Below are 26,824 nucleotides of genomic sequence, written 5' to 3' on the forward strand. Positions count from 1 at the left end.
AGTAGAGCAGGTACAGATAGTCTTAACAGTGAGGTAAAGCAACCCAGATGCAAGGCTAGCAGGCAAACGAAAAGGTAAGACTATATTTTTCATGTGAGTCTACAGAGGCTTGTTTAGCAGTTTGACTCGATGCCAAATAGCTCACTGCACCTCTAAAAAATTGCTTTACTCTAAAAAAGTAATCTGAAAGATCCCTGGACTGCAGTCAACTTAATATCACACATATCTGCATCTTCAAAGCATTCTCTTTGGCTCAGCGTAGCAACAGAAGCATAACTATTAGTGGTTATTTCAAACTTGAGGTAATTGGATGCCCCACGACCCCACCCCCTAAGCAAATAAATTGACTTTGATGTCCCTTTAATATGTCACAGAAGAGAAAAATAAAGGCCTTATATTTAACCGTGTGAAAGATATTATTCTGAAGATTAACATTTTCAAATGAATACTAAGCGTAAAAATAGTATTCGTAGTCCATTCTTTCAGCTCCTTGCTATATTTGTAATATAGCATCTGATGACAAAGCTGACTTGTCAAGGCATTTCCCTACAAATAGGGAAATCTTTTTTATTATAGCCAGTTATTCCAAAGGTACTCACTGAGATGGACTTGATCATGGTGGCCACCTACCCTGCAAGGCTCAAACCTGAATCACTGTTCAACATCTGTGGAGTTACACGAGAGATGAGGAGTTATAACTCATTGGACACTGGTACCTCATACTGCAGTTTCACCTAAAGGTTAAAGGGATGCAATAATAGCCGACATTACTGCTCTGTATGTCAGAGTATGTATTTTTTTTGCAGCACGGTTCCAGTCTCTCTGCCTGTAGCTTAAAGTATACCCTGATTCCACTCTAAACTCCATGTGCTGCTGGGCAGACTTGAGCAGGAAACAAAACTTCTTGCTGTACTTGTTCCCCAGCCTGATTATTTCAATCCTACCACCAATTCCGGGGCTATTCATGTCTGTATTAGGAGGTGGAAGTCGCCTCGACAATTAGGTCCTTTGCTATTTTAATGGTAAGTAATGGGACTAAGGTAAATATATGGGGGTAAAAAGTCCTACATTATGAATCAGCCTTAATGTAGTAGGAACACTTCAATGCTTATTCAGGCAAAATGTCACAGCTGATGTGATAATTCTAGAGTAAACTGTTGACTGCAACATGCGCTCTCACTGGAATTCAAACACGGTAATTCTTTTATTGTCATAATCTGTAAATGTTAATGTGTATAAGCAAGCGATGCTTCCATGTCAATCTCAACTCTCTTCTTTCACATACCTAGAGAGATGCTAGATACATCTTAAATAATGAAAAATGTACCTTGGTACCTGTTTTAGTCTGCATTGCCCTTGTTTTTTCCCAAGATTACATGGAGTGTATATGATATTAGAAAAAACTTATTCAAAGAACTCATTTAAATAAAGATCAATTTGCAAATTGTCCCAATGACTTTGTACAGACATATGTGTGTACATGGACATGTAAAAAATAGAAAACACACAAGAAAATTTCCACTCGATACATTTGAAAAATATTAAGATTTGGAAAACGTTAAGACATCTGGGTGTACAGCACATGTAAACCATTTTGTGGTGAAACCAGAAGTGATGAATTGCACATTTGCTGGTATCAGTACAGTATAACAAAGTCAGCTCTTTCCTTTTCATCAATATAGCTGATGCTTCAGTAATAGGCTTTGATTAAAAAAACCCCAAACATAAAAACCCAGTTCATGCCTTAAAAACATTTGTGTACAGAACAATAACAGTAACAGCATGTGGATTTAAATGAGCTACAAAAAAAAAAATCTTAACAGAAGCAGAGTTGTAATACACCGATCATTGATCATCTTAATACCAAAGACATCTGGCTGCATTTTGCATCTACTAATATTAATGATCTGATTTAAAATCCTTCAGCTTTAAGGTTGTGCAGCCCTGGAATTCCAGACCCAAGATTATATATTATATCATTTACTTACAATTATATTCCTTAGATAATCATTTTGCTCAAAACCAAATGCTGACATTTTCAGTATTTATGTACAGCTCCTGACCCATCTTTCATGTAAAGCTCCATGCCAGAAAAACCTTACATGGAAATTCAGGGACATTGACTGTAAGAACAGCAGCAGCATATTATACAGTAACAGATAATCACACTCTCTCACTAAATGTAATGTCATTGTCTAAATTAGGAGCTTTGTCAATATACTGAAAAGTCTCCTAAATTAGATACACCAGATCTTCTTTTTGAGGATCCTCTTATCACCTACGGAAGCCAAACTCCATACTGAGTGACAATTTCCCATCATAGCTCTACATATCTTATCTGAAGGAGCAAGAATTCACAAAACTTTAGCTGGGGATACAGACTGTGTTGAGTTTAAGGATCTTTGGCAAATCCTAAATATGGTGCCATGAATTTCTAGCCCTACTTCTATAAAGGGCAGCCCCTCTGTGTGCTACTAAGGCCAGCAAGATGGTGATTAGTTCTGTGCTATAATTCATTTATTCCCTGACATTGCTTGCATCTTCTTTTCCCAAAGGCAGCAGAAGCTAGTGGAGGATTATATGTAAAATTGTGAAGGGGGAAGCATGCCACAGAGCTCGGTGGATCCTTCGTTAGGCTCGTACTTACCTGGTTCTGACTCCCTTCTCTAGCGCGTGGTGGGAGAGAGTGGTGCCTTGGTTGCCTGCTCCATGACTGGATTCGTAAAAATCCTTATCTGGATAATTTGTAGGGAGAACAGTCTTATGGGGTGCCATTAACCCATCATCCAGTTGCTAAGCCTTGGCCGTGCTTGGTTTCCCATCAGGGCACCGCAACTGTGAACAAGCGTGCTGCCAGCGCTGTGGCAGGGGATCAGCGGAGTGTGGTGGTAAAGCCTCTCCCTGGGGTTCCACCCAGAGTCGGTCTGCAAACATCAGTGATGTAGCTGGGCTACAGCATGAAACTGGCATTCAGAGGAGGTCTTGTCTCTGCCAAGCATGAGATGCAGGCAGTATATCCTGCTCCCATCACATCACATGCACCTCATGACAATTTAAAAACCAGATCCCAGAGTTCTTATGTGTGCTTGCAAAGGGGATTTTTCTTCTGTTTGTGGCACTGGCTTCACACATGGGCAAGTATTTTACAAAAAAATCATAAAAGAACTGGCACTTCCATGCAGGGAGAATACTTGTTTGGCTTACAGGTCAAGGTAGACACTGAAGTACATATCTAAGCAGTCTTCCTGCATATGGCCAGTCTCCTAAACTGGGACCATAAATAAGGTTATGTTAACATATTCACTATATTTACATGTTACATCAAGACAGTTATAATCAGTCTCAAGTCTAAGTAATCTATCCCTATGTTAGCTTTAGAACATGCAAAAAATAGAGTAGACATCTGTTCCATCTAAGGTACAAAGGAGGGGTGTGTTTTCACTAAAAACACTAGAGTTCAAAACTTGACATCATCAGTAAAATGCTAATAGCCATTTTCAAGTTTTATAAACCAAGTGTCTAAATAGAAAAGGTTTGACATTGAAGGGGAACCCATCCACATAAAATAAAACTCTTTAAAATGGAATGTAGCCAGTTTCTAAATACATTCAAATATTACAGTGTCTCTATAAATAGAAAACTAGATAGTGCTGAAGAGCTAAAGCAGTCCTTTCCAAATCATTCAAGTGTATATATTTCTCTCTCTTTACTATCATTAATACACAGTTGCTTGAGCTACAGCTGTTCTAGCCTTTGGCAACAGTTCAAGTAACTTCCCCTCTTCTCTCCTTTGCAACCCTACATCTTCCATTTTGACACCACAGAGTTGCCAGGGCATATCTTGGTTTCATAAAGTTTTAGGAAAAATGCCACAGGTCCCAGACTCTGTTGGGGTGTGTGCAGCCAACCGAGGAAGCATGTCATAAATTCACCACGGTCCTTCAACTGTCACTCAGGTAGTGGCACATCTCTAGGCCCAGCATTATATCCAAGAGAGGCTATGTGCTGACAAGCTCCCTCTTACTTGCACAGAGCCTGCTGAGAAGGATTTCAGAATAAACTTGATTTATTGGGCCTCGGACATGATATGGGGACTGAGAATTTGTGGCATAGTCCTGCAGTTGTGATGGCTTGCTTTGACTGCCAAGATATTTCCCCAGTGTATAGTGCCTTGATAACGTCATTGTTATGTGCGGACTTTCTTCAGAGGGATTGGATTTCACCACCTGCAAAAGAAGTGACATATGTGAGTGCTTTCTGCCTGCACCTAGAAAGACACAGAGCTGTGTGTACAAAAATGCTGAGACACTTCTCCACAAAGCAGGTCCTGATACTCTCACGTTGAGCTGCAAGTTGCTCGCAAACAGTATTTTAGTGGGCCAACTTGCTATGTTACATACTAATTGAAATGCAAGATCTTATTCACTTAAGCCTTGAAATCTAAATGTAAAGGCCCATTACACTCAGTTGGCTGATTCTGTAATGCCTTTGTATATTAGACTTTGTTCTCTTCATTAAGGGCAATTTATCTGAACAACAAAATTCATACTTAACAGCTCGTCTGTATTTTTGTCATGGGAAAAAATAAACTCAGGACAGCCCTGACTTGCAGGAAGATTTAAATCCTGCTCTGATCCCAAGCACTTGAGGAACATGCTGTGTCTCAGCTGTGAGCCCTGCAAGAATGTCTCACTCTCAGGTCTTGATGCAAACCTGGCCCAGCTCCACATTGAGATGAAAACACTCGTGTGTCATGTTTCTCCAAGAAGGGAATTAAGGTGCAATTTAACATCTCTCTCCCTGGGGCATCACACTGACATAACCACAATGTGGTTCAGCAACTTAGTGCAGAAGAATGCTCTTCCTTAGCCCCCCAAGTATGTATAAAGCTCTGGGATTATCATGTTTAATTGGTATGGAATAAACAAATACCCATGCACTAACGAGAGAGAAAGTGAAAGGTTGTCGGAGCCTAATGACTGGTGGGGTGGTCTCCTGTGAGATGCTGAAGGTCTCGTCTCAGTGAACACACAGTCACTGATGAATAATGAAGCAACTTCAAGAGAGACAAAACCTCAAAACCTTGCGCAGATGCAGGACAGAGGACCCCAACCCAGGCGTCGGCAAACCCAGCCAAAGCAGAAAAGGGGCCAAGTGGTTAACTTATTTTTAAAAGAGTAAATACATGCTGACTTGATAGCTCTGATACCCATCACTTTTCCTGCTATATCAATCACAGCAGACACTTGAAAAAGCAGACTTCATTTATTAATGCTTATATTTATGCAGAACCATATTAGCTTTTCAAAAATATAATGTATATTTACTGTCACTGAACAGCCAATCAGAAACAATGTTTATACATAGTGCAGCTCATAATGAAGCAGCTCATACAAAATTAAATGTAGAGTGAAGGAATAACATGTGCAAAGGCTTGAAAGACTGGGCAGAGAAGCTATGAGGGAGCTGGCTGAACTAAAAAAAGACCAGAAATTATCCATGTAGAAAATTAATATATCCTCTGATCAATTTGATACAGCTAAGCCAAGGGCTGTTATTTGTTTTCAGGCAATTACTGGAGGTTCATTTTTCTAAATTAGTGCCTTAGATCTCACAACTATTTCAAAACGATGCCACCTTGAACCAGTCACCCAAACTGCATTCCTGTTAGGCATAATCTCCCAGGAATGCAATCTAATGTTCATCCAGCAGCCAGCCACTGATTAAGATACCAAAATCCCAAGGTTGCTAGTTTTTATGTTGTGACCATGATTTCATTGCCATTAAAGTAGGAAATAAATCTGAATTAAAAAATAGGTTCCATAAAGGTCTTTATAACTGCTGGCCAATCTACATCTCCATAAGATTTGTGAAGAATGACATAATTGAAAAATCAAGTTTGCATGTGTGCATAGAACTAGAAGTATGTTTGGGCAGAAAGTGCCAGAGTTATGCAAGATTTTTTGTCCCAGATCAATATATTCCCTTTGTGAGTCCAGATACCTTGGCAATCTGAGAGAAGATTGTAGGGTCTACAGAGCTGCGGACTTCTATGCTATCTGGGAGACCCGAGGCCCTCTGATGTGCCTTGGTGGGAATTCAAATAATTTATCAGAACAATCAGGGGAAATAGCTTTCTGTTTGGCCAGCTAGTGAGAACTAAATACAAACTGCTGAATGCATTTCAGTTCTTGTTTTCTGACCGCACAGAATGGCCAGCCCTCTGTTCTCGCATGGTCGTGCTTTAGCTCAGGTGGCATTTACAGAGGGATGCTGTCTTCCTGGAGTTGAGGAGGTCATTTTTTAAGAGAAAGAAAGTGAAAGTACAAAGCAGTAGATTTAATCCATCTCATCTGTTTTCTTAAAACACGAAAAGCGCTGGGGTTTTACACAGTGTTCTCGGCTTCGTCCTTGGAGGCAAAATGCCATTTTCCTAGCACAAACTGCTTCAGCACCTGATGAAACTCCATTTGCCAGGTTGCAGAAATAAACTGATGACGAAACTGTAAAAACTAACGAGGTATCAAAAGCATTCAAGGACTTTCTTTTTGCTTTCCTCAAGGATCAGGTCTGGTTTTGGGTGGCTGATAGATTCTCCTGGGCACATCTATGCCTCTTTCAGGTGCAATGACCTCTTAAGCCTCATTAACAAGAGCTCCGTGAGCCTCGTTCTCCCCTGATCCTCCCTAGAAACACATACCCTCTGTTGAGATTCCTCCGGCAGAGAAACAAGGCCAAATCTGCACATGAGCTCATACAAAATGATGGAGGAGTGCATGACAAATGCTGATGACCGATCACGCCCTGCTGTTTTCCACCCAATTCCATACTAAGCATCTGAAATATTTCACTTTGAAGCTCTCCGTTTCGCTCAAAAGCTCTGTGGAAATGGTGAGCATCAGCAATGACCCAGGAAGACACCAACATCTGGGTTCTAGACAAAAAAGGGTCAATATAGCCATTTGGGTGAAATGGGGGGAGGCGTTTACTCCATGGGACTATTTATCCATCGCATAAATATCTGCTATGTGACCTACTCCCTCTTTTCCAGCTCCAATTGGACTCAGCTGCGTTCGTGCCTCTCTCATGTACTGAGCAGAGTAGATTAAAGGATTGGTTAACTAACCACGCCTGCTGTGTTTGGTCCCAAAGCAGGACAGAGGCCATGGCAATGGGCCGAAAACACGTGAGCTCCTGAGGAGCCTGACGTGGAAACCAGCTGTGAGGTTGACACACAGCACGTGAGGTCAGACGGGTCTGACAACGCTCCCAAACCTCTGCTTAGTCCCAGTGAGCCTCATACTGGAGCAGAAGCCCAACCAGTGGCAGGTGATTGCCTCCCCACTCTCTTTTGGGAATGCATTTGTTATCCGGCAGACCGTCTCTGATATTATATCTCTGTGATATTTAAGGAGAAAAATCAAAGCCTTACAGGTATTCTGTTTTTTATTCTGCTTTATGCAAAGGTGACTGCTGTGGCTGAAAGAATTAAATATAATCCACTGGCTACAAGAAAAAAGTTAGGCTTGCTATGCTAGGCCTTGGCCAGCAGACACCGCAAGGACATGCCAGAGCCTATGCTTGAATTTTACTGTCATCACCACTGAATTTCAGTTTGTTTGTTTTAAACTACTCCTAGGTTTAATTAGCCACAGTATATTTTGTTTTCCAGTGTATACTGTGGGTGTCTGATGAAGCAAACCTTATTTTTAGATCTTTGCTTCTTTCGGATCTTTAAGAAAAATATATCATAGCTATCCTGACATTTCTTCACAGCAAAAGTTAGCGCTTCCACTTTATTCCTGGTGTCATGGCCCACCTTTGCACCTGTGAAGCTCTATGGAGCTCCTGCGTTAACCCTGCACATGTCCAGGTCCTGGGAACAGGTCTGGCCAAGAGTGAGGCTTACAGAAAAATAGGCATGACTTGGCAAAACAAGCAAAGGGATTTTATCCTTCTCTTGAGAGGTTCCGAAAACATTTGGTGGTCTCTCTTATTTGAAGTAATTTGTTTTGGCAGAGAACAAATTCCTAAATTCATGCTGAAAAAATGCTAGCATTTCACTTGCATGGGTGATAGTCTTTTTTAATATTTGTGCACTTTTGATAACAGTAAGAAAAAAAGTTGTAGGGTTTTCACCATAAGAATTAACTTGTGGAGTTCTGTCTTCTAAATGATACAAATTGCTTGTGTCATTATTCTAGTCATTAACCGAACTCCTGAGATTTCTTCCAACTAGTAGCTTTTTACTGGCTCAAAGCCTCCAGCTGAATGTGAAACAGCATAAATTCATTAACTCTTGGTTTCAAAGAGACTTATTTCATTGCATCCTTTTTTTTCCTCCAGTTTTAACTTTTTGGTAACAATTTCTTCTCATTCTATGTTACATTCTGTGAAAGAACTTACATGTGTCCTCTCTCTTTTGATCACTCAGAGGAAATGCAATCTTCCTGAAAGATACGACAGTTCAAGTTTTATGGTCCTAAACAGATTTTAATGGAATAAATTGTGGTAGTTTCCTAGTCTTTTGTTAAACAGACAACCCAGATTCAGTTCATAAGAATGAAGATCCTTGTAGCATCACATGCAATTTCTTACTGTGCTAAACATGACTTTATCTATAGAGGTAGCAGAAGGCTTCTCTGCCCTTACATCTGGCAATGAATTGAGGCATGGGGTTACTGATGATGTCTGAGTGCACGATTCTAGTTCTCACTGAAGAAATATTTTTTACTGGGAATCAGGAGCTAAGCACCTAGAAAGATATGAGCCTACTTTATTCCTCAAAGATTTTTTTCTGGTTTCCACAGGGAGTAATGTAATATTCATGGGTCTTCTTTAGGGCAATGAAGGACACGTTTGGATTCTCAGCAAACTGACTACTCATAACAGGAACCTAGGAACTGGCCTTTTATACCAACAAGTGGCGTGGGTATGAGGAAGGACTTGGTTGGAAGCTATAGGAATAGTCTGGTGGTGAGAGTTCTTTAACTTTCATATGCAAAATTACTGTCATCAGCCTTATGGCAGAGGGTACCTGCTTACTTGACTACTCAGAAATTATACTCTTGTTTTCATTCAGGGTTGCCTGCACCAAACCAGGGGTGCATTTCTTCATTTGCTATACATAAGGTACAAGAAATCCAAAACTAAAACAGATCCCTCCTTTGCTGATGGGGAATAGCACTCACTATAAAAAGACATACCACATACTCAAAATACATCTTAAAGGAAACCAGAAAAACTTTAAATATCGTGTTTTTCAAACTCTTTACTTTCACTGGTTTGGCAGCCTCTGGGCTGATTTTGTGCCTAGATATAATAATGTGTTTGCTTATTCGTTTTTTATTTAATCCATGGACTCCTCTCATTTGTAATATATTTTGAAGATTCCTTGCCAGAACTTTGAAAGAACAGAAGAATATGTTCTCAACTGCCCTACTCACATATTTTACCATGTCCCTGTTTCACCAGTCCAGTAGTTAGAAAACAGAAGACAGAATTTCTATAGATTTCAGACAAAAAAAAAAAAGCAGAATTATGGGCGTGAGTGAGAACAAGAGATTTACACTTCTGCTGTATAGTCGGTCACTGTAACTACCCCAGATAACTCTCTCTCAGACATACAACAACATATACAGCAGTAAGGTTGGGCTTTCAATTTTAAGCTCCATTTTCAATGTACCTATGGTTCGATGGGATTCTGCTGGGCTGCTCGGTTAGGAACGCTTCATACAAAAACCTGTGAGACTGAGGTATGGCAAAAAGATAAACTGAGTCCATGTAGAAGCACTAGGGATATGTAATGCACAGCAAATAACATAAGAACCTGGAAATGGTGCAACATCCTTTTATAGGGGTTACCTTTGCAGAAGAGCATGCTTGTTTTTATTTCAAGGAATCACCACTACAGCAGTTCGGCCCGTCTTGGGGCAGCGTTGCACTTTGAGTGGCGAGGGACAAGTGCCGCCATACAAACTGCTATCTCCATGGATTTTATTCAGGCCTAACTTTGAGTCACATATGTGAACCTTGTTGCATACCTTCTAAGCACCGGACAGTTAAAATCTCTCTTAAATACCTGGGAATGATACAAGTGTAAACTATTACCTCATGGAAATGGCAGCCACACTTCCCTTGCAGAAATTCTTTGTAACGTCCCATGGTGATGACAAAGGTGTCAACAACTTCATAGCCGAAATTTTTTGCTGTATCCAGAATAATCAAGTTTTCATTCCATAAGTTTTGTACTTCTGCCTGCATTCCAGATAAAATATTGCAATGTCTTCTCAGAAGGACTGTTTAAAGGTTATTGTATGGAAATGAATAGCAAAACTGCATTTTGAATAAAGCAATTATGTTACACTCCAGACATGAATTACTATAAATTCAATCTTGAAAATAGCTATTACTTCAAGACTGTTGCAGACTTCTGCAGAACTTATAACTAATTTTCAGTAGTTATGCAGCTTCCTTCATAGGAAGATTTCAATGTTGTTTAAAATATAATTACTGGGTAACTTTTTAATATGTATTTAGCCTATATGAGGTGTAATTCAGAAAAAAAAATTATATTATAAAGTTGTCTGCAACAAATGGTGAAATTGTTCCTGTAAAGAAAAATTCAGCTTCAAATCAAAGTCATTGAGACTGTTGCTTAACAAGGAGTATAGGGCTATGGGTATCTTAGAAATGGTTATACTGAAGAACAGATTATTATTTCTGAGGATACTGCAGGAATGCCAGGAATAGAAAAAAGGTTAGCCATAAATTTGGTAAGGCGGTGGATTTGATACTGCAGACAGAAGAGCTTTGAGAGTAGCTGGGGTAATCCAGAAGTCCAGAGTGCCCAAACCACATGGGTAATTTGGCATATGATTCCAATATTGAAAGGGAAAAGAATGTCAGTTATGCACTGTAGTTGATTTCTGGAGTTTTATAAATTTACTGGATGAGAAACAGAAAAAGGTAGTCCTGGGAAGCCTTCAGTACTCTTTCTATGCTTTCCCCACCCACCTTTGATCAAAGTTCTGCTTCTTCGTCCTAGGACTAAACTCTGCTGAAAGCTATGGGAGGAGCTACAACAACATTTCTTCATATTGATGCCAACAATTTCCCTACTGTATCCTAATCTGGTCATCTGGATAAATTAAGGAAATGGTTGGAATCAGTAAGAAGACATTCAGCAGAGACAAAGCAGATAGTACTAACTTAGAAAAAACGGGCAAAATCTGACAGGGCAGCCTCCACAGCGAAAAGAAGGGTGTGAGCAGCAGTAAGTCACACACTGAACACAGCAGTGTGTTATGGCTGCAAAAAGACATTGGCGCCAGTCCCCAGTGTGATAGGAGTGCTGTACGTAAACTGTGAAAGCTAATAATTTTCTCTTTTCAACACCTGTGAATAGCTGGAGCGCTGGTAGGCATCATTTACTCTGTTCTGCCCTCCGGCGCTTCCCAGCCCCGTCTCATCCGCGCATTTTATATGTGTTCAATAGAAAACTACCGCCCAAATTGTAAATAAAAATATTGAATTGAATGAGTTACAGAGCACACTGAAATGAGCCCATCTGTTACTCTGAGAGTCTTGGATATGATTTAAACTGACTGTAACATCCGATTAGTATACAAATAACAGGCTAGATTCACCGGTCCATTCCAGCTGCTCTGGAATGTTCTGGCTTCATAGGTTGGTTTAGATAGATTTATGGAGAGCCGTGCAATGCAGCCAGACCAGTGAGTCTGATCCGGCAGTAACCATGGAGGAAGCCTGGGGAGGGCCTGTGCTCAGCGTGGTACACGGAGCAATCTGCCTATCCTCAGCTCGATTTCTCAACTTTGGCAGCAGGCTTAATATTGGAGCTTCTTCTGGTTCTTGGGATGGCTGATTGAGCGTGGTGTCTCGAACGGTGCTCTGATTGTGGTGGAATCCACGAAATAAGGCAAATTAGTTTGAATTTGTATTAGCAAGCAGTATGAGCAAAGGCAAACACTAATCTTTCTTTGATCCACCTAAAGCTTGCTCAGCAGAGGTTGTAACATATTTTGACCAGACAGCAAAATTATTGCTGAAATGACAAGTCTTCCGTGAAAATGCATTCTAAATGTACTGTAGCTTACCTGTGACAGAGAATGTATTCCATCCACTGGGAGGTGAAAGCCCATCCCTATGGATTTGATAATTACCAGGATATTTGATAGATTTTCCCTGTTTAGTGAATGAAAAAAAAAAAGGACACACATTTTACTTATCAGACACATCAAAAGACATTGCATTTTTATTTTTTCAAAGTCACTTAAGTGCACACCCATGACAAAACAAATGAAATGTTTGTGTTTAAAATTTTTTGTCAAGTTGTTTCTCATAATTTATCATATCAAGATTTGGAATAACACCAAGTACATAACATTACCTGTTCAACACCTTTTGGATAATTTGCAGGTGATTGGAATTAAGCCACTGAACGCCACCTACAATTAATACAGTCTGGTCTGTGTTCTCCAGGGGACGTGATCTGAAACCCAGAAAGGAAAAACAACACATGTTGCCTTAAAACAGATGGCAAACATTTTAACTGCACTGCATTGCATTTCAGTGAACTGTATCTGGCATCCTGATCAGAGGCCTGATGTAATTTTCTACTATTTTTCAACCACACAATACGGTCTGCACACGTTATGTTTAATTGTTTATGGACTTTAATTGTAAAATGTGTTAAACACATTTGTGAATAGAATGAGAATACAAACAAGCCAGCAATAGAGTTTGTACAGTACCTCTGCAGCAGTTCTTCTAGTGCTTTTTCAAAAGTCGGTCTCTGGTTTGCGTTCATCCAAAACCGGGGGTAGTAGGAGTAACTGATAAATGTTTTCCCCTCATTGATATTATGATAACATTTAACGTCATGAGTCTTTTGCCATTCCTGAAGAGTCTTATTCACCCTTTCTATTAGATAGTACATCATCCCTCTGTTAGTTGAGTCACCTATAAAAAGAATCTTTGGATGGAAAAAAAGGTATGACTTAGAAGTTGTACATTCCAAAAACCAAAAGCTAAGAAAAGAATACAGCTACTTTGCAGGTTTTTAAACACTTCTTATAATGTTCAAGAAATATCTCTGTGAGCTGCCAGTTCTCCAGCCCTGACATCTAAATACTAAAGCTCTGCTTCAGCAAAATCTGTGTGATTAACAAAAAGCTACATTATGTGTTTCAAAGACAAAAAGTACAGGTTACAGATGGCTATAGCTGCACAGTTAGCCCTGCATTTTCATCCTTGTTGATAATTTCTTTTGCTTATGTTTATATTTACTTCCAATTGCTAGTACAGAGCCTCTTGTGATTGCTTGCAGTTTCCTGCTTTCATTCCTCCAGTTTTTCATGTGGCTTGCTCCTACACAGCACATCTTGGTTAATGTCTGTCTTCCATAAATGTGATTCATTAGAATTTACACCAAAGTAACACACACACACACACACACACACACACACACATCAATGGATGCAGCTGCTGCCTTATTTGTAGAGAGATGGTCTTTCTGCAATTTCAGAGGGGAAAAAAGGGGGAGTTATTTTGGTGGAAGATAATCTGAATAGAGTCCTGGCATGTGTGATGTGACCACCAGGAAGCATCGTGGTGGCCTCAAGGGAGTTAGAAGTGCTGCCAGGATGACAGAAGTACTTCAAATATCAGCAGTCTTTGCTGGGCTACTCTGAACTTGCAAATGAATGAAGAAGTCAGATTTGAGCTTGCTCCTTACTTTTTCTGTAGAATCCCCTGACAAATCAAGCATCTCTGTATGTGGAGACCACGAAACTTAACATGTGGGGTTTTTTTAATGTAATTGCCCTATTTTTAGTGGATAGGACTAGCATTTCCTCCTGCAGAAGAGGACTTGTAAGCAATGACAAGAGTCCAAAGGGGAAGAGGACTCAGGTTCACTGTCATTTGCCAATGAAACTGTGTGCATAGTCGGTTATTACCACAGTCACCTCAGCCAGAAATACACATAGAGGAGCATAAATGTAAAACTGGGAGTCAGAAACCCCATAGATCTGTAACATAGTAACAGCCCAGTTCTCTGCATAGGGTTTCTCCTACCTCCTCTGGCACCCATCCTCTAAGTTGGGTTTTTGTTGTTTGCTTTCTTAATTTGATTTGGGGTTTGATGCTTTACCACTTCCACCTTGAATATTTGGTTATGCAAATAGAATTCAGACTGCACAAGATTACATGTTCAGGAATACATTTCCAAAGCTTCTCTTAGAGATTTTATGTGGTAAAAGCATCTTGGACTCCTCTCATCTATCACATCTCTATTTATCTGTTCCCTTCAGGAATGACAGTTTTAGGAACTAATTCCAGTTCCCACTATGAACCGATTGTGATTAAAAATAAGCCACAACAGTGTACCAATGATGGTTCCCACAGAACAGAAGCAGTTTCAGGTGAACATAACCTATCTGGTGGCAGGGCCAAGAATAGGCATGACCATGACTTGAACTTCCCATGCCTTGCCCATCGTGGGCTGCAGAGAAGCCCTTGATAGATTATGTATAGTAGCAAAGAAATTAAAACAAGCACTGAGCACATAGAGGCTCTTTTACCTCCTGTCCTGGACCTCTCAAAGCTGCTTCATAGAGTAAATTCTTAAACAGCTGCTGTTCATGCTTGTGCTGCACAAGCACTTCTCTCACATGCAAGGGGATTTCCGACTCTTTTCACATCATGTCAGAAGAAACCTCTTTAAACCAAGCATAACATGACTCACAGAAGTCAAGGATCCTTGGGTCCTTGGAAGGCCTGGTTGGATTTCTTTCTTTCCCTCTTCTGACAGACTCAAACATGCACAACTAGGAAGACAGTCCATGCTTACAATATGTCCTAATTTTAAAGTAGGTTAACTTGAGGTTTTAAACAACAGTTCTTTTAACTTGCAAAATCTGTTAATCTCTCCAATCTGTCTATATCCATGTATCTTTAATCTCCATTTCATAAGTCCATCACTGTAGTATCTAGATGTGTATCTATTTAAAAAGCAGTTCTCAGATATTAGCAGGCAAAGATATCATTAACTTGCAATGTGGGTGAAAACATTTCTGTAAAAACACAACACATCATTAGCAGAATAACAAACAGGCTCTACCAGGTTACACACATAGAGCAGTTGGTAGTACATGCTAGATTGTTTCTCTTCTACTTCTAATAACATACAATACCATTTTGTTATCACTGCACATAGGGACTTCTAACTGCAAAGGAGCATATTCAGCTATTAATTACACTGATTTGGCAGATGTGGCATTTTTAACTCACTCTTCATTCTACTGTGACTAAGATTCAGATAGATATTTTCTCCTTCTAGCTGTATTTGGTCTAATCTCATCTACCACTGATTTCAAATAGCAGAACAACACCCTTCATGGAAAAAACAGGAGAGAAGAACCATGGTGAAGGCCAATGAACATGATGCACAGATGTCTTGTTTTGCCGACATTGTGTATTCTCTAGCAATTTAAGTGTGAAGTGTCATTCTAAATATTCCCAAAGTCTCAAACACTGCAGAGCATCAAAGACTGAGATTGACTCCTTAGTCTCCTTCCCATTTTTTTGTTATGTCAAAATTAGAGCAAAACATACACCACCATCACCCCACCCCACCCCACCCCCATTTACATGATTAAATACTTTAGCATTGTAGGGCTTTACAGTTTCTACACCTACACACGCACACACACACAAGCGGTGGATCCATGAATGAGTTTTCAAGCCTGTGCTGGGGTACCTAGCTGGCCAGGTCTGCGGATAGGAGGGCACTATGTGCAGCCATTTAGAAAACCAGTACCAAGAGAAACAAGTTAGGGATGATCACCTCTTAAAAGTGGCAGTTCTAGTCTGTAAATGGCATGATGCTGGGCACCACAGGAAAATATCAAGTGGGCCTTCGAATAGTACTGTTGTTGTTGTCCTGATGTTTTGAGAACATGAAGGGGGTGACAGGAGTCAGAGCAGATACCTTTAGAGTAGTCAGTATAACTGTGTGAAACAGATAACTGTTAGGGCCCAGACATACTTCTAAAAAAATTATCACAAGACTGATGTGACTGCACACAGCCCATCTCGGAAGGAGTGAGTTCTGAGCCTCAGAATATCTCAATTTTCACTCTTAAGTGAGCTTCTTATGAGGAGGTAAAGCAGAAGCTCAGGAGATCAGATCAGGCAGCTAATGCTGTTGAGTGTCTGAGAGTCCATCTGGGAATGTACACTGGTTCCTAGAAGAAGGTGTGGCTGAGCCGGATGAGTCAGGAGTGAGACAGATGGCAACATCACATTGGTAAGGAATACAAGTTGTTTCACTAGGGAAATTAACCTGAACACTCAGAAACAGGTCTGCTAAAAGAATAGTCAAGACTTGATATAAGTGGGGAAGAGAGAAATGAGCCAAAGTAGACTTGTGGTTGTACGGAAAGCCAGACCAAAAGTGTAGGTCATTCTCAAAGATGTCAGTCAATTATAGCAACCATGTTGGCTTTTTCAAGAAGCCTTTGACTGTTCAGGTAGGTATGAGCCATACCAGGACTGTATCCCTGGAATCAAGCAAATCTGTTTAACTCCAGCTACGTCTTTCACAGTGAAATCACAACATTGTTGAAAGATATGTCATTAAAACCAGGACTGCATTATGTGAAACCTATGGTCCCTGCCCTCCAGTCCTGATGGAGAGCTCTGAAGTCTGTTTGCAGTCTTCATGGGAAGGTATCAGCAGTTTGGGGATTTTGAAGGGAATGCTCTCCCGTAAGTCCAGAGAAGATGTCAGATAGAATGATATGCATCCCTTGTAATCCAGTGTATCCCAGACTGGTGGATGCACAGCACATCACCAGCAAATCCGCACACAAAGCATCCATTCATTAAGACCACGTCTGCATCCAACAATCTGCTTCTAACTATTGGTTCAACCATGCTATGAGACATGTAAATCCTGGAAAAGTAAACAAACTCTTCTTTTTCTTTTCCCTAAAAAAAAAAAAAAAATTGAGGTTGAAGAAGAGGACATTTGTAGGTAATCCTACCTGCTTTTCAAACTGCCCTTGTGCGAGCTGGCCAAGCACATTTTGTTGGGGTATGCAGGCCATCAGAAAGCACCTTTCAAAGTCCACCTTTTGCAAGTCAGCTTCATTTTCAGCACATGCTTGGAAGATGCAAAGGCTAAAATAAGCGATGTTTAGCCCCAGTAAGAAAATTTATGTCCTTCAACTAACCCAAGAGCTTCAATGAATTCCAATAATCACTTAGTGTAATTGAATGTGTGGTAGCTATAGCCACATTTATTTCTATACGGTTGCATGAACTTACTGTAGTTGTGTGTGTCATGTGGTATTTCATATAATTTGAACCAAGGGCTCTAGGGATGATTCTGTATTTAGCTCTATGATGATAATGAGCAAAATGATGGCTCAGGTGTGTAGAATATGCCATATCTCATTTTCCTTACAGTCTGGCACAAGGCTTAGTCATGTACTGTTCAGGTCAATGGGGCATTTGTCTACAGGATGACTAAAGGATCAGACATACATAAGGTTATAATTTTACCAGACAAAAACCAACGCTTTCACACAGACAGATGTTTTCAGCTTCTTCTGTTGCAAATGTTTTGTGTGAAAAATTCCATTATAGCTTAAAGGCTTTAAAAGATTGTGTAAGCATAGTGGAATTCACTTCTTAACCAGACCTATCATTATAAATTAACCACACTTAGGAAATTTAAACACCTGTAAGTCCAAAACACTACTTAACTCTAAAATATTATTAAGAAATTTTAAGTTAAAATTCCTGTTTTAACAGCTGAATTTTAAGTACTTCAGCAAATATTGCCTTTTCATATTTCCTGTTCTTAATTACACATGACTCAATGGTACTTTATTATAAGACTAAACTCTGAGTAGTATTTCTCAATGATAAACAAAATACATATCCCCTCTGCTATTGAGGCCAGCTTTCTATACGCTGCTAATTGGATAAATAATTACCTGTTAGAACCCCTTTTCCTTCACCCATTTTTTAAAGTTCTCGCACAAAAATCAAAGCATCATGTCTTAATAGAATTGTATAAATCTTACAGCAAAAACTCATTAACCACAGTTACAGAGGATTTTGTTGAGCCAATATAATACAGATATAATATTTTTATTATGATTGCCTATTTCTTTGATTCAATTAGGACATACATGTGGACTTCCCTAAGAACAACACAGCCTGCATCTCGTTAGCCTTAGTAGGAGTTTAAAATGGAGGAGAAAAAAGACTGCAGATCTTAAAAGTGGACTGAATGAAAATCTACTCAGCCAGAATCACCTTAGCCTCAACACTTCAAAATTTTCCTGTTTACTGTGTCTGAAATGCAAACATATGTCTGACTAGTCTTGCTAACACATCGTAAAGCAAAATAAGGCCTCATAAACTGTTTTTGTGGATGTATACCCTTTCTCATGTCTCAAACAATCTGAGTGTTATTGTTTCGCTACAGGTGGTCTTATGTTTTTATGAAACAGAGACAACTTAGCTCAAACACAGACAAAACCAAACTAATTTTGCACACAGCTAATATGCACACAAACTAAAACAGCAGTTATGATGAAGTGAAATCAATTGGAAGTCATAGCCAGGGAAAATGGATTTCTGTCACAGAGAAAGGAGATGACAATTTTAGAGATGAGCTCTGAAAAGCAAATCAGTTTTAACATAAGACATGGAAACAGCCTGGAGTTAGAAAACAAATTAGAAAGCATTTTTTAAGGCTTATTTATGATGCAGAAAGGAAAGAAAGGCTCTGTTTGGGTGACCATAAACATATTTCAGAAACACTGAAAATTTCATAAAAGAAATAAATAAGCAAGAGACACATCTGAATGCTGCATTTTACTGTTGTCCTATGAAACATGAGAGAAACAGAATGATTGCACTTAAAGGTGCATGTGCTGCATTTCAGCCAAAAAGAGCATTCACTTTACATATTATTTCATCAATTGCTGAAGCGCACCCAGATCATGGACACAGCACAGCAATGGTTAAGTCATTGCATGCTTCCCTTCACATTCATTAAAAGTAGCAAGACAAGTAGGCTTTTTTTTTTTTTTTTTTTTCATACAAAACTAATAGGGGAACATAAGAAAACAGCCTGCAGTTATCATAGTTGTAATTTGACAGCAGCATAAAGATTAACACCTCCTTTTTAGAAGAAAAGACATAATCACAGACACTTATGTTGTTTATAATGTCTTGTCATGATGTTTTTAATTGTAAGAAGTAAAGCCAGTGGAACAGAATAGTGAAACCAAATTATATTTTTTCCAGGACAAAAATCAGAGACTTCAGCCTAGTGGATCACAGATGTCGCTACTTGCTTTACCTGTAATTCCTGGTGAAATCTTGCATGACTTGGAATTTTTTATGAAGGTATTCAGAAGTGAAATTCAGTCACAGAGGACTGTTAGTGTTGTGATGGAAGGTATGATGTCATTTGACCCAAAGATGCTACAGATATACATGTCTCTGCTTTCCTGAGGAAGGATTGGTACTTATGTGGGGTGTATGGAGGTCTTACTGCCTTAGTTCAGAATAAACTTTGAGCAAGAATCCAGATGTAGATCATGATACATGATTCCTTTGTAAAGGATTTTAAACTCCAGAGACCAAAGTTACACAAGCTGAATATTCAAAGTGTGGTGGCATGCTAAAAAACCCAGAATACAGAGGCACATAGGTTAGCTGAGCCCATTTTGAGACGTGGACACATGAGTGAGTTCTGTTGTTCTTAGCTAACTTCAACAAATGACAATCAATATAAATCAAACAGCATTCTAGATCATCTCAGTGTCCTCACTTGGGTTGACGATTTTTGCCCTTACTTTTTGCACTCATGCTTTTTTTGCAGGCTGCTTACATTTCTAGTGTTGAAACCTTCCGCTTATTTTATTATGGAAACTATGATATCATTAGTTTGAGAAGTCAGTGATCTCTGTAGTGCTTAAAGACAAGGTATATAATAGTTTGAAACTAATATCACACATTAGGAAATATAAATATTTATAGATGGTTACCGAAATCTCTTGTGTACTAAAAATGTGTTTGTTCACAAGAATTATATCTTGCTGGCTACTCAATAGCCCCCTTATAAAAGATCCAGGTTGCTTGAACATATATAATAGCATACAATGGAACTGACAGGCAAAAGTCTCTTTCACTGAGCACCTGAAAAAAAATACTTCTTCTACTACATTGCTTGGACTGTGTAAAGTAATTCTAAAGTTTGTCTTAATCACAGGCAGAATCAGGACCTTATCACCCAAGCAGAGGACAATTTTTAGTCATCTGACTTAGGCATGAAGAAAACCTTTCTTAGTTCTTAAGTTCTACTGACATGAGGGAGTTGGTCCAGGCTCTACATTTATTATTTTGGTGAAGGAAACAAAATTGCTATTGCAAAATGCCACACAAAACCACTGCAAAGTGATGACAAAAATAACATCAGCGGGAAAGATACAGGAGAAATATACCAAAAGGGGAACATGCGCTGGAGTGATGACGTTAAAAGAATAAACCAGTTACATAGACATCTGTGCAAAGGTAACAGGAATGATTCAGCAGTGAAGGTTATCAGACAATGACAGAAGACTTTTGCAGAAGATGCAGAATGGGAAACAACTGCAATTAGTTTTACAGAGATTTTTCTTGCATGGTGTTAGTGTAGATCACATAGGATCTGGCTCTCATCTGACACTAGAATAGATCAGTGATCTCAGAGAGTCAGAACATAGTGGAATTTGAATTACGAAATCAAGCTCACAAACATTTCATATACTTGGTTTTAACGGACCCTTAACAAACGCTGTCCTGTTTTTGACACTGGTGAATGTGAGTGGTCGGATTCAGGAGGTAGGAACGTCAGCATAATCCTCCCAGCAATACCCTGGCAATCCACTTCCTTAGCGGCATGTTGTTCCTCTGCTATCCTTCAATTGTCTGACCAAAGGGTGTTTGCTTATTGAAACAGCCCGATGTCTATGGAAATTAAAGACCAAAGCAAAGCTATCAAATTCTTCTATATTTTTTGCTGTGGTCAATCCAGAAGTGCTTTTTTTGTACATGAGGAGCAAATCGGGCTTCTCCTGTGTCATATAAACCTTATGTTTTTTCAGAAAAATATGTTAGGAGAAACCCACAGCCCTACAGTAACGGAGAAAGCCACAGGCAGGAATAAAGCCAAATGGCAATGAAGGACTTTGTGCAGGACAAGAAATTCCCAGAAAAGGAGGAGGAAATGTTAATTGAAAGACTATTAGTTTTGTATTTGTCTATATAGAAATGCTCTTGGATTTTATCAAAATGCCACTTTTAGTTACTACTTTCTTACCTGAAAAATACACTATAAAAATCTTGATAACAATTAATTACTTACTTTCTGGATACTTGTATCCTCAGTAAGGTACCTGAGCCTCAGATCAGAGCTCTCTCTCAACAGTTTTACAGTCATAGCATGCTTATTAAGGAGACCTTGTATTTCCAAGCAATCACCTTAGAAGCTTCACTACAAGAAAAGAATGTGCAAGAAGATTTGGTAAGATTAGTGTGCACAAGCAATGCCATGCATTAGGTATGCAGCAGAAGAAACCCAACTTGCATGTCAAGTGTGAGACAAACTGTGACAACAGTGCAAATCCATCCTCCATTTACGGTCCTTATATACTCACTGCAGGTCTACTTGGTAACCACATACACCGTAGGTCTTGAAACTCTGCTGGTGTGACCTAAGTTCCCATGTGAAATGGCAGCAGACAACTGCGTCTGCGTATGAGGCTAAATTATGGATAACAGTTGGTTTTCGTCCCTGTGGATTTTCCATCCGAATCTTTTTCCAGTTATAATAAAAAGGGATTTTTCTTACACATCAATCATAAAATTGTTTTTAAAGCTTCAGGACACTAAACCTCCAGGTAAATAAAAACGAACTTAAATGTAAAATCTGTTACGTACCCTTCTGCCCTCCACACAGCGCTGGAGCTCGGGCTTGGCTAGCACTGAGTATCGGCAGCCATGGGGCTGCCACGTTATTTCTCTCCAGTCGCAGGTCCTGTTGTCAGAGCAGCTGAGGCAAGGGACAATCCACTGCCCTGGAAAACAGCAACAGGATGTCAGTACCTCCCTGTATGTTTGTGAGTAGCTTTATTATACAGCAAGTGAGATATTTTTTGAGCATTTTGTCATGAGAGTTTTCCCTATACTAAATGTCCCCCAACCCTTTGAAGAGACTATTTCCTTCCTCTGTTTTATGCCCTTTTCATTTATCTACGGAGGGAGTTTTTCCTTTCCCTGAAAGAGCTGCAAATGCTCAAATTTGACAGTTGTTTGTGGGTTTGTTTCCCAGTTCCTGTTGCCTTTCTCACAGCAGCTTGTCCTTTCTCCGCAGAAGGGATATGAGAAAGGGAAAGGGGGCGAGGAGGGTGAACGCAAAAAGAAAATATTTACATTCAGAAGGGTCTAAAGACAAGATTCATTCTTATCTACAACTAAACATCTACAAGTTGGGTCGCTGGTTGAAGTTAGACTTTAGAGAGCCCCTTGATGGAAAAATGAAGCAAGAGAGGCTGACTTCCCCTCGAAAATACTTATTTCTTTAACTTGTCAGAATTCAGAGGACTGTCCCAGGTTACACATATACATTTCGAAGGTGAAAGTAAGGTGAGATGACTAACCTATGTGATTTATTAGAGCCTGATCCCTATTTTCAAAAATGATTTTGCAGATCAGGAGCATAAAGTGGGATTACCAAAAGTCAGTGGATTTTAGGCACTTCCTACCTAAGGTTGAACGGTTTTGTTATTTTGGTTTTCTAAAGCTGTTCATTTCCAAAATCCTACAGGAAGTCTGAGGGATTTAACTTCTGAAGGAACACAGAAAACTTTTCAGTTGCCTTTATATTCAGATCAATGCAAGAAACGCTTTTTCTAGCCCACAAAGGTGTACCATCCTGATAATATTTCCCAGCGTCTACGTAGCTCTGCTAGCAAAACCTGCGTTTGCTCTGATTAAAGGCATTACACGAGGAACACCACGGAGGCCCCCAGGTCCTTGTGTCAATGCTATCAGGCCTTGCTAGCACAGCGGGGTTTCTCACCGCAGCCCAACAAACAGCTCCAAAAGCAAATGTTTGCAGAGTAGACCTGGCCTTAGAGTTCGTGACTGTCACGGCTACCAGGCAGCAGCTCCGCAGCCAGCTGGGTGTGCTTCCCTGTGTGTGATAGATTGCTGCTGCACGAGAAGCCGGAGCAAAAAACCAAGGCTGCTGCCTATCAACTTTTATCAGGCCGGGGACCAAGTGGGAGGCTGAGCGAAGCAATCCTGCAGATCCCAGCAGCCTTGGGAGAGTCAGCTGCTACCTCAGGAGCAAGGGAATTTCCAGGGAGGCAGCCTGCACTCGCACTGAGCAAGTCCCAAGCGAGTATGTTTTGTCAAGTAGCAGGGTGAGTTGTCTTAGCAGATAAAGAAGTCCTAAATAAAAGCACCAGGAACTGTTTGTACGAGAGCCCACGCTGGTACATCTAAGGGCAGAATATGACCCACCGCAGCTCCATCTGCTGCGTAGCCTGCACAGCTGCCGCTACTTCTGCCCTGCGCAGAACACGCTCACCCCACCTTCAGCGCCCCTTGCAGATGATGTGCGGCAAATAATGGCAGACGGAACCTAAATAAAAGCCTGGACCCTGACTTTGCCACGCTGTGGGTCAGTAAGCATAACCCAGCTCCCCCAGTTCCCATGGGCGCGGGTGCCTCCCGAAGGCCGCCGCTGGGCAAGCAGCCCGGTTCAGCATGGAGGACGGCGGGGAAGGAGGGATGCTCAGGACCATGGTGGTAGGGTGCAAGCGGGGAGATGGAGCTGCCCAGCGCCCCTGGCTCAGAGGAGTTTCAAACTTGCGTCGTCTGTGTCCTAATCACCCAGCTGTTGGTCCTCAAGGACAACGCTCCCCACTCTTCTTATCAGCTGAGGACCACTTTAAAATTCAAAATTCGTTAGGACAGGAAAATAGCGTGATTGGAGCCTGGTAATTTGGGGCGGGAGAAGAGAGACCTGAACTTTGGTCCCTGGGCAAGATCCTATGTAGGCTTTTTATCTAGGGGTTAAAGTGAATCTTTATCTAAAGGTACACAGTGGATAACCAGGTTCTGGAGCAGGGAGTGCTTTTCCAGTTGAATATCCTGCTCAGCTGGGAAACCGAGGGCTGAGTTTAGACAATTCCTCTTTCTTGCAGCCTCCAGTGCCGGCCGTTGTGAATCCCTTCCTCACGCTGGCCCTCCCTTGCCTTTGAGGTCCTTTGCTTGAGGTTGTGGCCTCCTGGCCACCACTGGGGCCAGGCTTGCTTTGACCCCCCAAGATTTGTCACCACTTGTGGATCTTGCCCTCAGCTCCCTCTGCACCCCCTTTGCAATCCAGTGCTAAAGGACCATTCCCAGCTTCGTAGCAGTCGTACGAAGAGACAGAAAAGTGCAAGGTCTCAGATAGCGCAGCAATAGGTGCCATGCAAATACCTTTTATTGCTTTGTGCCTTTTCAGTAACAGAGCAGGGACAGAATGGTTGGTTGGTTTGAGGTCTGGACTCTGAGACTACCACTACTGTAGCGTTCTTCATAAATGATCTGAAAGTTGGTTTGGGCAGTGGTTCACATTTAAAAATTATATGAAAACTGGGCAGGTTTTTTCCTGACGTTGTAATTTTTCTTTCAAACCAAATACATAAAAGTTCTGGCAATGTCTACAACATCTGAGATCCCTCATTTTATGGAATTTTCTTCTTAACATCCCACATATTTATGAGCTGATCTGGTTTTAGGTAATAAACGAGAAAAGTAGAACTATATAAAATGAATATTGAGAAGCTGAGACATCTGAACAATAAAAGTTTAAACTTTGGCAACAGAAAGTGATAAGTACCTTTTGAAAAGCTTCCTTCAAATAGTTTGTTTGATTTATATTCAATAGCTCTGTAGGTATATTAAGAAAAAAATAGATCCATTTTTGGCATATGCTAAAGGTTAGTGGCAAGTGTAAAAAAATTAGAGATTAAGGATATATGGAGATAAACTCATGTTTATAGGAAGCACTGACATTTAATGCTAACAGAATAGTTGTAGTTTTTACATTTACATAGATTTTTTAAATGAGGCATGTAAATTTATGCATTTTTAATCCAATTATTATGAACTTTTCCTAGTGTAACTTCACGACAGTTAGTCAATGCATTCCTAACCTTCAAAAATAAGACTGTGTTAAAAGATAAAATGAATCTCGTATGTAAAAGAACACAACAATTAACAGTGAAAAATTGCAAACAATCAATATTAGTTTGGAAATTAAGCTTATTTTCTGTTGCAATTACAAGTTGCTTTTTCCCCATTTATATAAGGTAGCAGCACACAATGCAGCTTTCAACACCATTTCCATCAGCCTGCATTTTGTGGTGCTTCAGCTAAAAGAGTTATTGGCTCTACCAGGCAAGGGAAAGTTTACCTACAATTCAATGAAAGAGCAGGAAAGAGAGAGCTGCTGTTAGATTATTCAGAAATTAAAAATTGGTAAAACCAAAGTTTTATGAAAGCCTGTAAGTAGGAGGTTTCCACAGGAAGAATGAAAGTAAACTGGATTTTTGGCTCATTAGAGCAATTTATCAGTCGCATACATAAATCTTCTGCTTAAGATAAGAGATTAAGCATTGCCAGTACTCCCAAAGACTGCTCTCCTAAAATGGCATGAAAAGAAATATACTTTTAAAATAATTTGTTAGGATTGTTTAGTTTGTATTTAAAACATATTAGCCTAAAGTTAAAAGTTTTAACCAATAAAGGCTGTACACTTAATTTGATAGTTTTGTTTCTTCTTTCAGCCTCTTTTATTTTTATTCAACTCTTGCCATTGTCATAGCCACAGAAACACATATATTGCTTTCAAGATCAAAATCAAAGTTTTTCTCTAGTGCTGAACAATTATCCATATCAAAAGAAAAGAATCTTCTAAACTGACAGCTCAAAATTTAAATATTTAACCTAAACTGCTGCTAAAGATAGTTTATTGATTTATGACTAGTTTACTTTTACATTTGGTATCTATTTGGCACCCTAAGACTTTTAAAAAACTTCTTCTCCTTGAATAGGCTATAGAAATATTCTTCTCTTTTTCTTTTATCTGCATTTATGAAAAGCAAAACTAAAATTATTTTTAAAAGGACAAAATTTTGATGCTACAGAATAAATAGCCTTAGACCTACAGACTTATGTCCAAACTGAAATTTACTGTTTGTAACCGAAGGAGACACTCATTTGGTTGAACATCAGTTTATGTCTCTGCTGGACCCAAATCCAGATAGCTGTCGAATGCAAAGAGGGAGCTTGTACAGAATTATATTAAACTGGATACAGTTGTAGAAAGTGTGGAAAGTGGGATACAACTAAAATGTGCATGTCACAGCTACGAGACAGAACATTAGAAGTTATGCTGTGATCTCTTACCCACCAGATTTTGTAACTGTCTGCAAACCAAATTTCCACAGCCTGCAGTAGCCCATTCTTGCAGCCTCAAAGGACCTTGCAGAGGATTCTTGCAGGACCTTGCAAAGGATTCTTGCAGGACCTCAAAGGCAAGGGAGGGCCAGCGTGAGGAAGGGATTCACAATGGCCAGCACTGGAGGCTGCAAGAAAAACCTGCAGGAATTTAGCACAACTTGGGGTCCTCATGGTCTCTATCAAATTCTCTCTCTCTCTGAAGAGCCAAAACACA

At 39.9% G+C, this 26,824-nt stretch overlaps 1 protein-coding gene across 3 annotated transcripts in view; it reads right to left on the reverse strand.

Annotated features, from left to right (window-relative positions):
• Positions 1–1,511: 1,511 nt before the first annotated feature.
• CPED1 (cadherin like and PC-esterase domain containing 1) overlaps positions 1,512–26,824 on the reverse strand; it is a 167,785-nt gene continuing 142,472 nt past the window's right edge. For all 3 annotated transcript variants that reach the window (XM_049814410.1, XM_049814412.1, XM_049814411.1), the window contains 6 exons: positions 22,033–22,169; positions 12,777–12,997; positions 12,413–12,514; positions 12,120–12,207; positions 10,111–10,257; positions 1,512–4,226 (listed from right to left, as the gene is read on the reverse strand). In XM_049814410.1, the coding sequence (XP_049670367.1) occupies positions 3,999–4,226; positions 10,111–10,257; positions 12,120–12,207; positions 12,413–12,514; positions 12,777–12,997; positions 22,033–22,169 (923 nt within the window). In that variant the 3' untranslated portion in view covers positions 1,512–3,998. The remainder of the gene's footprint in view (positions 4,227–10,110; positions 10,258–12,119; positions 12,208–12,412; positions 12,515–12,776; positions 12,998–22,032; positions 22,170–26,824) is intronic.

This window comes from Accipiter gentilis, chromosome 11 (assembly GCF_929443795.1).
Source record: "Accipiter gentilis chromosome 11, bAccGen1.1, whole genome shotgun sequence".
NCBI lineage: Eukaryota > Metazoa > Chordata > Aves > Accipitriformes > Accipitridae > Astur > Astur gentilis.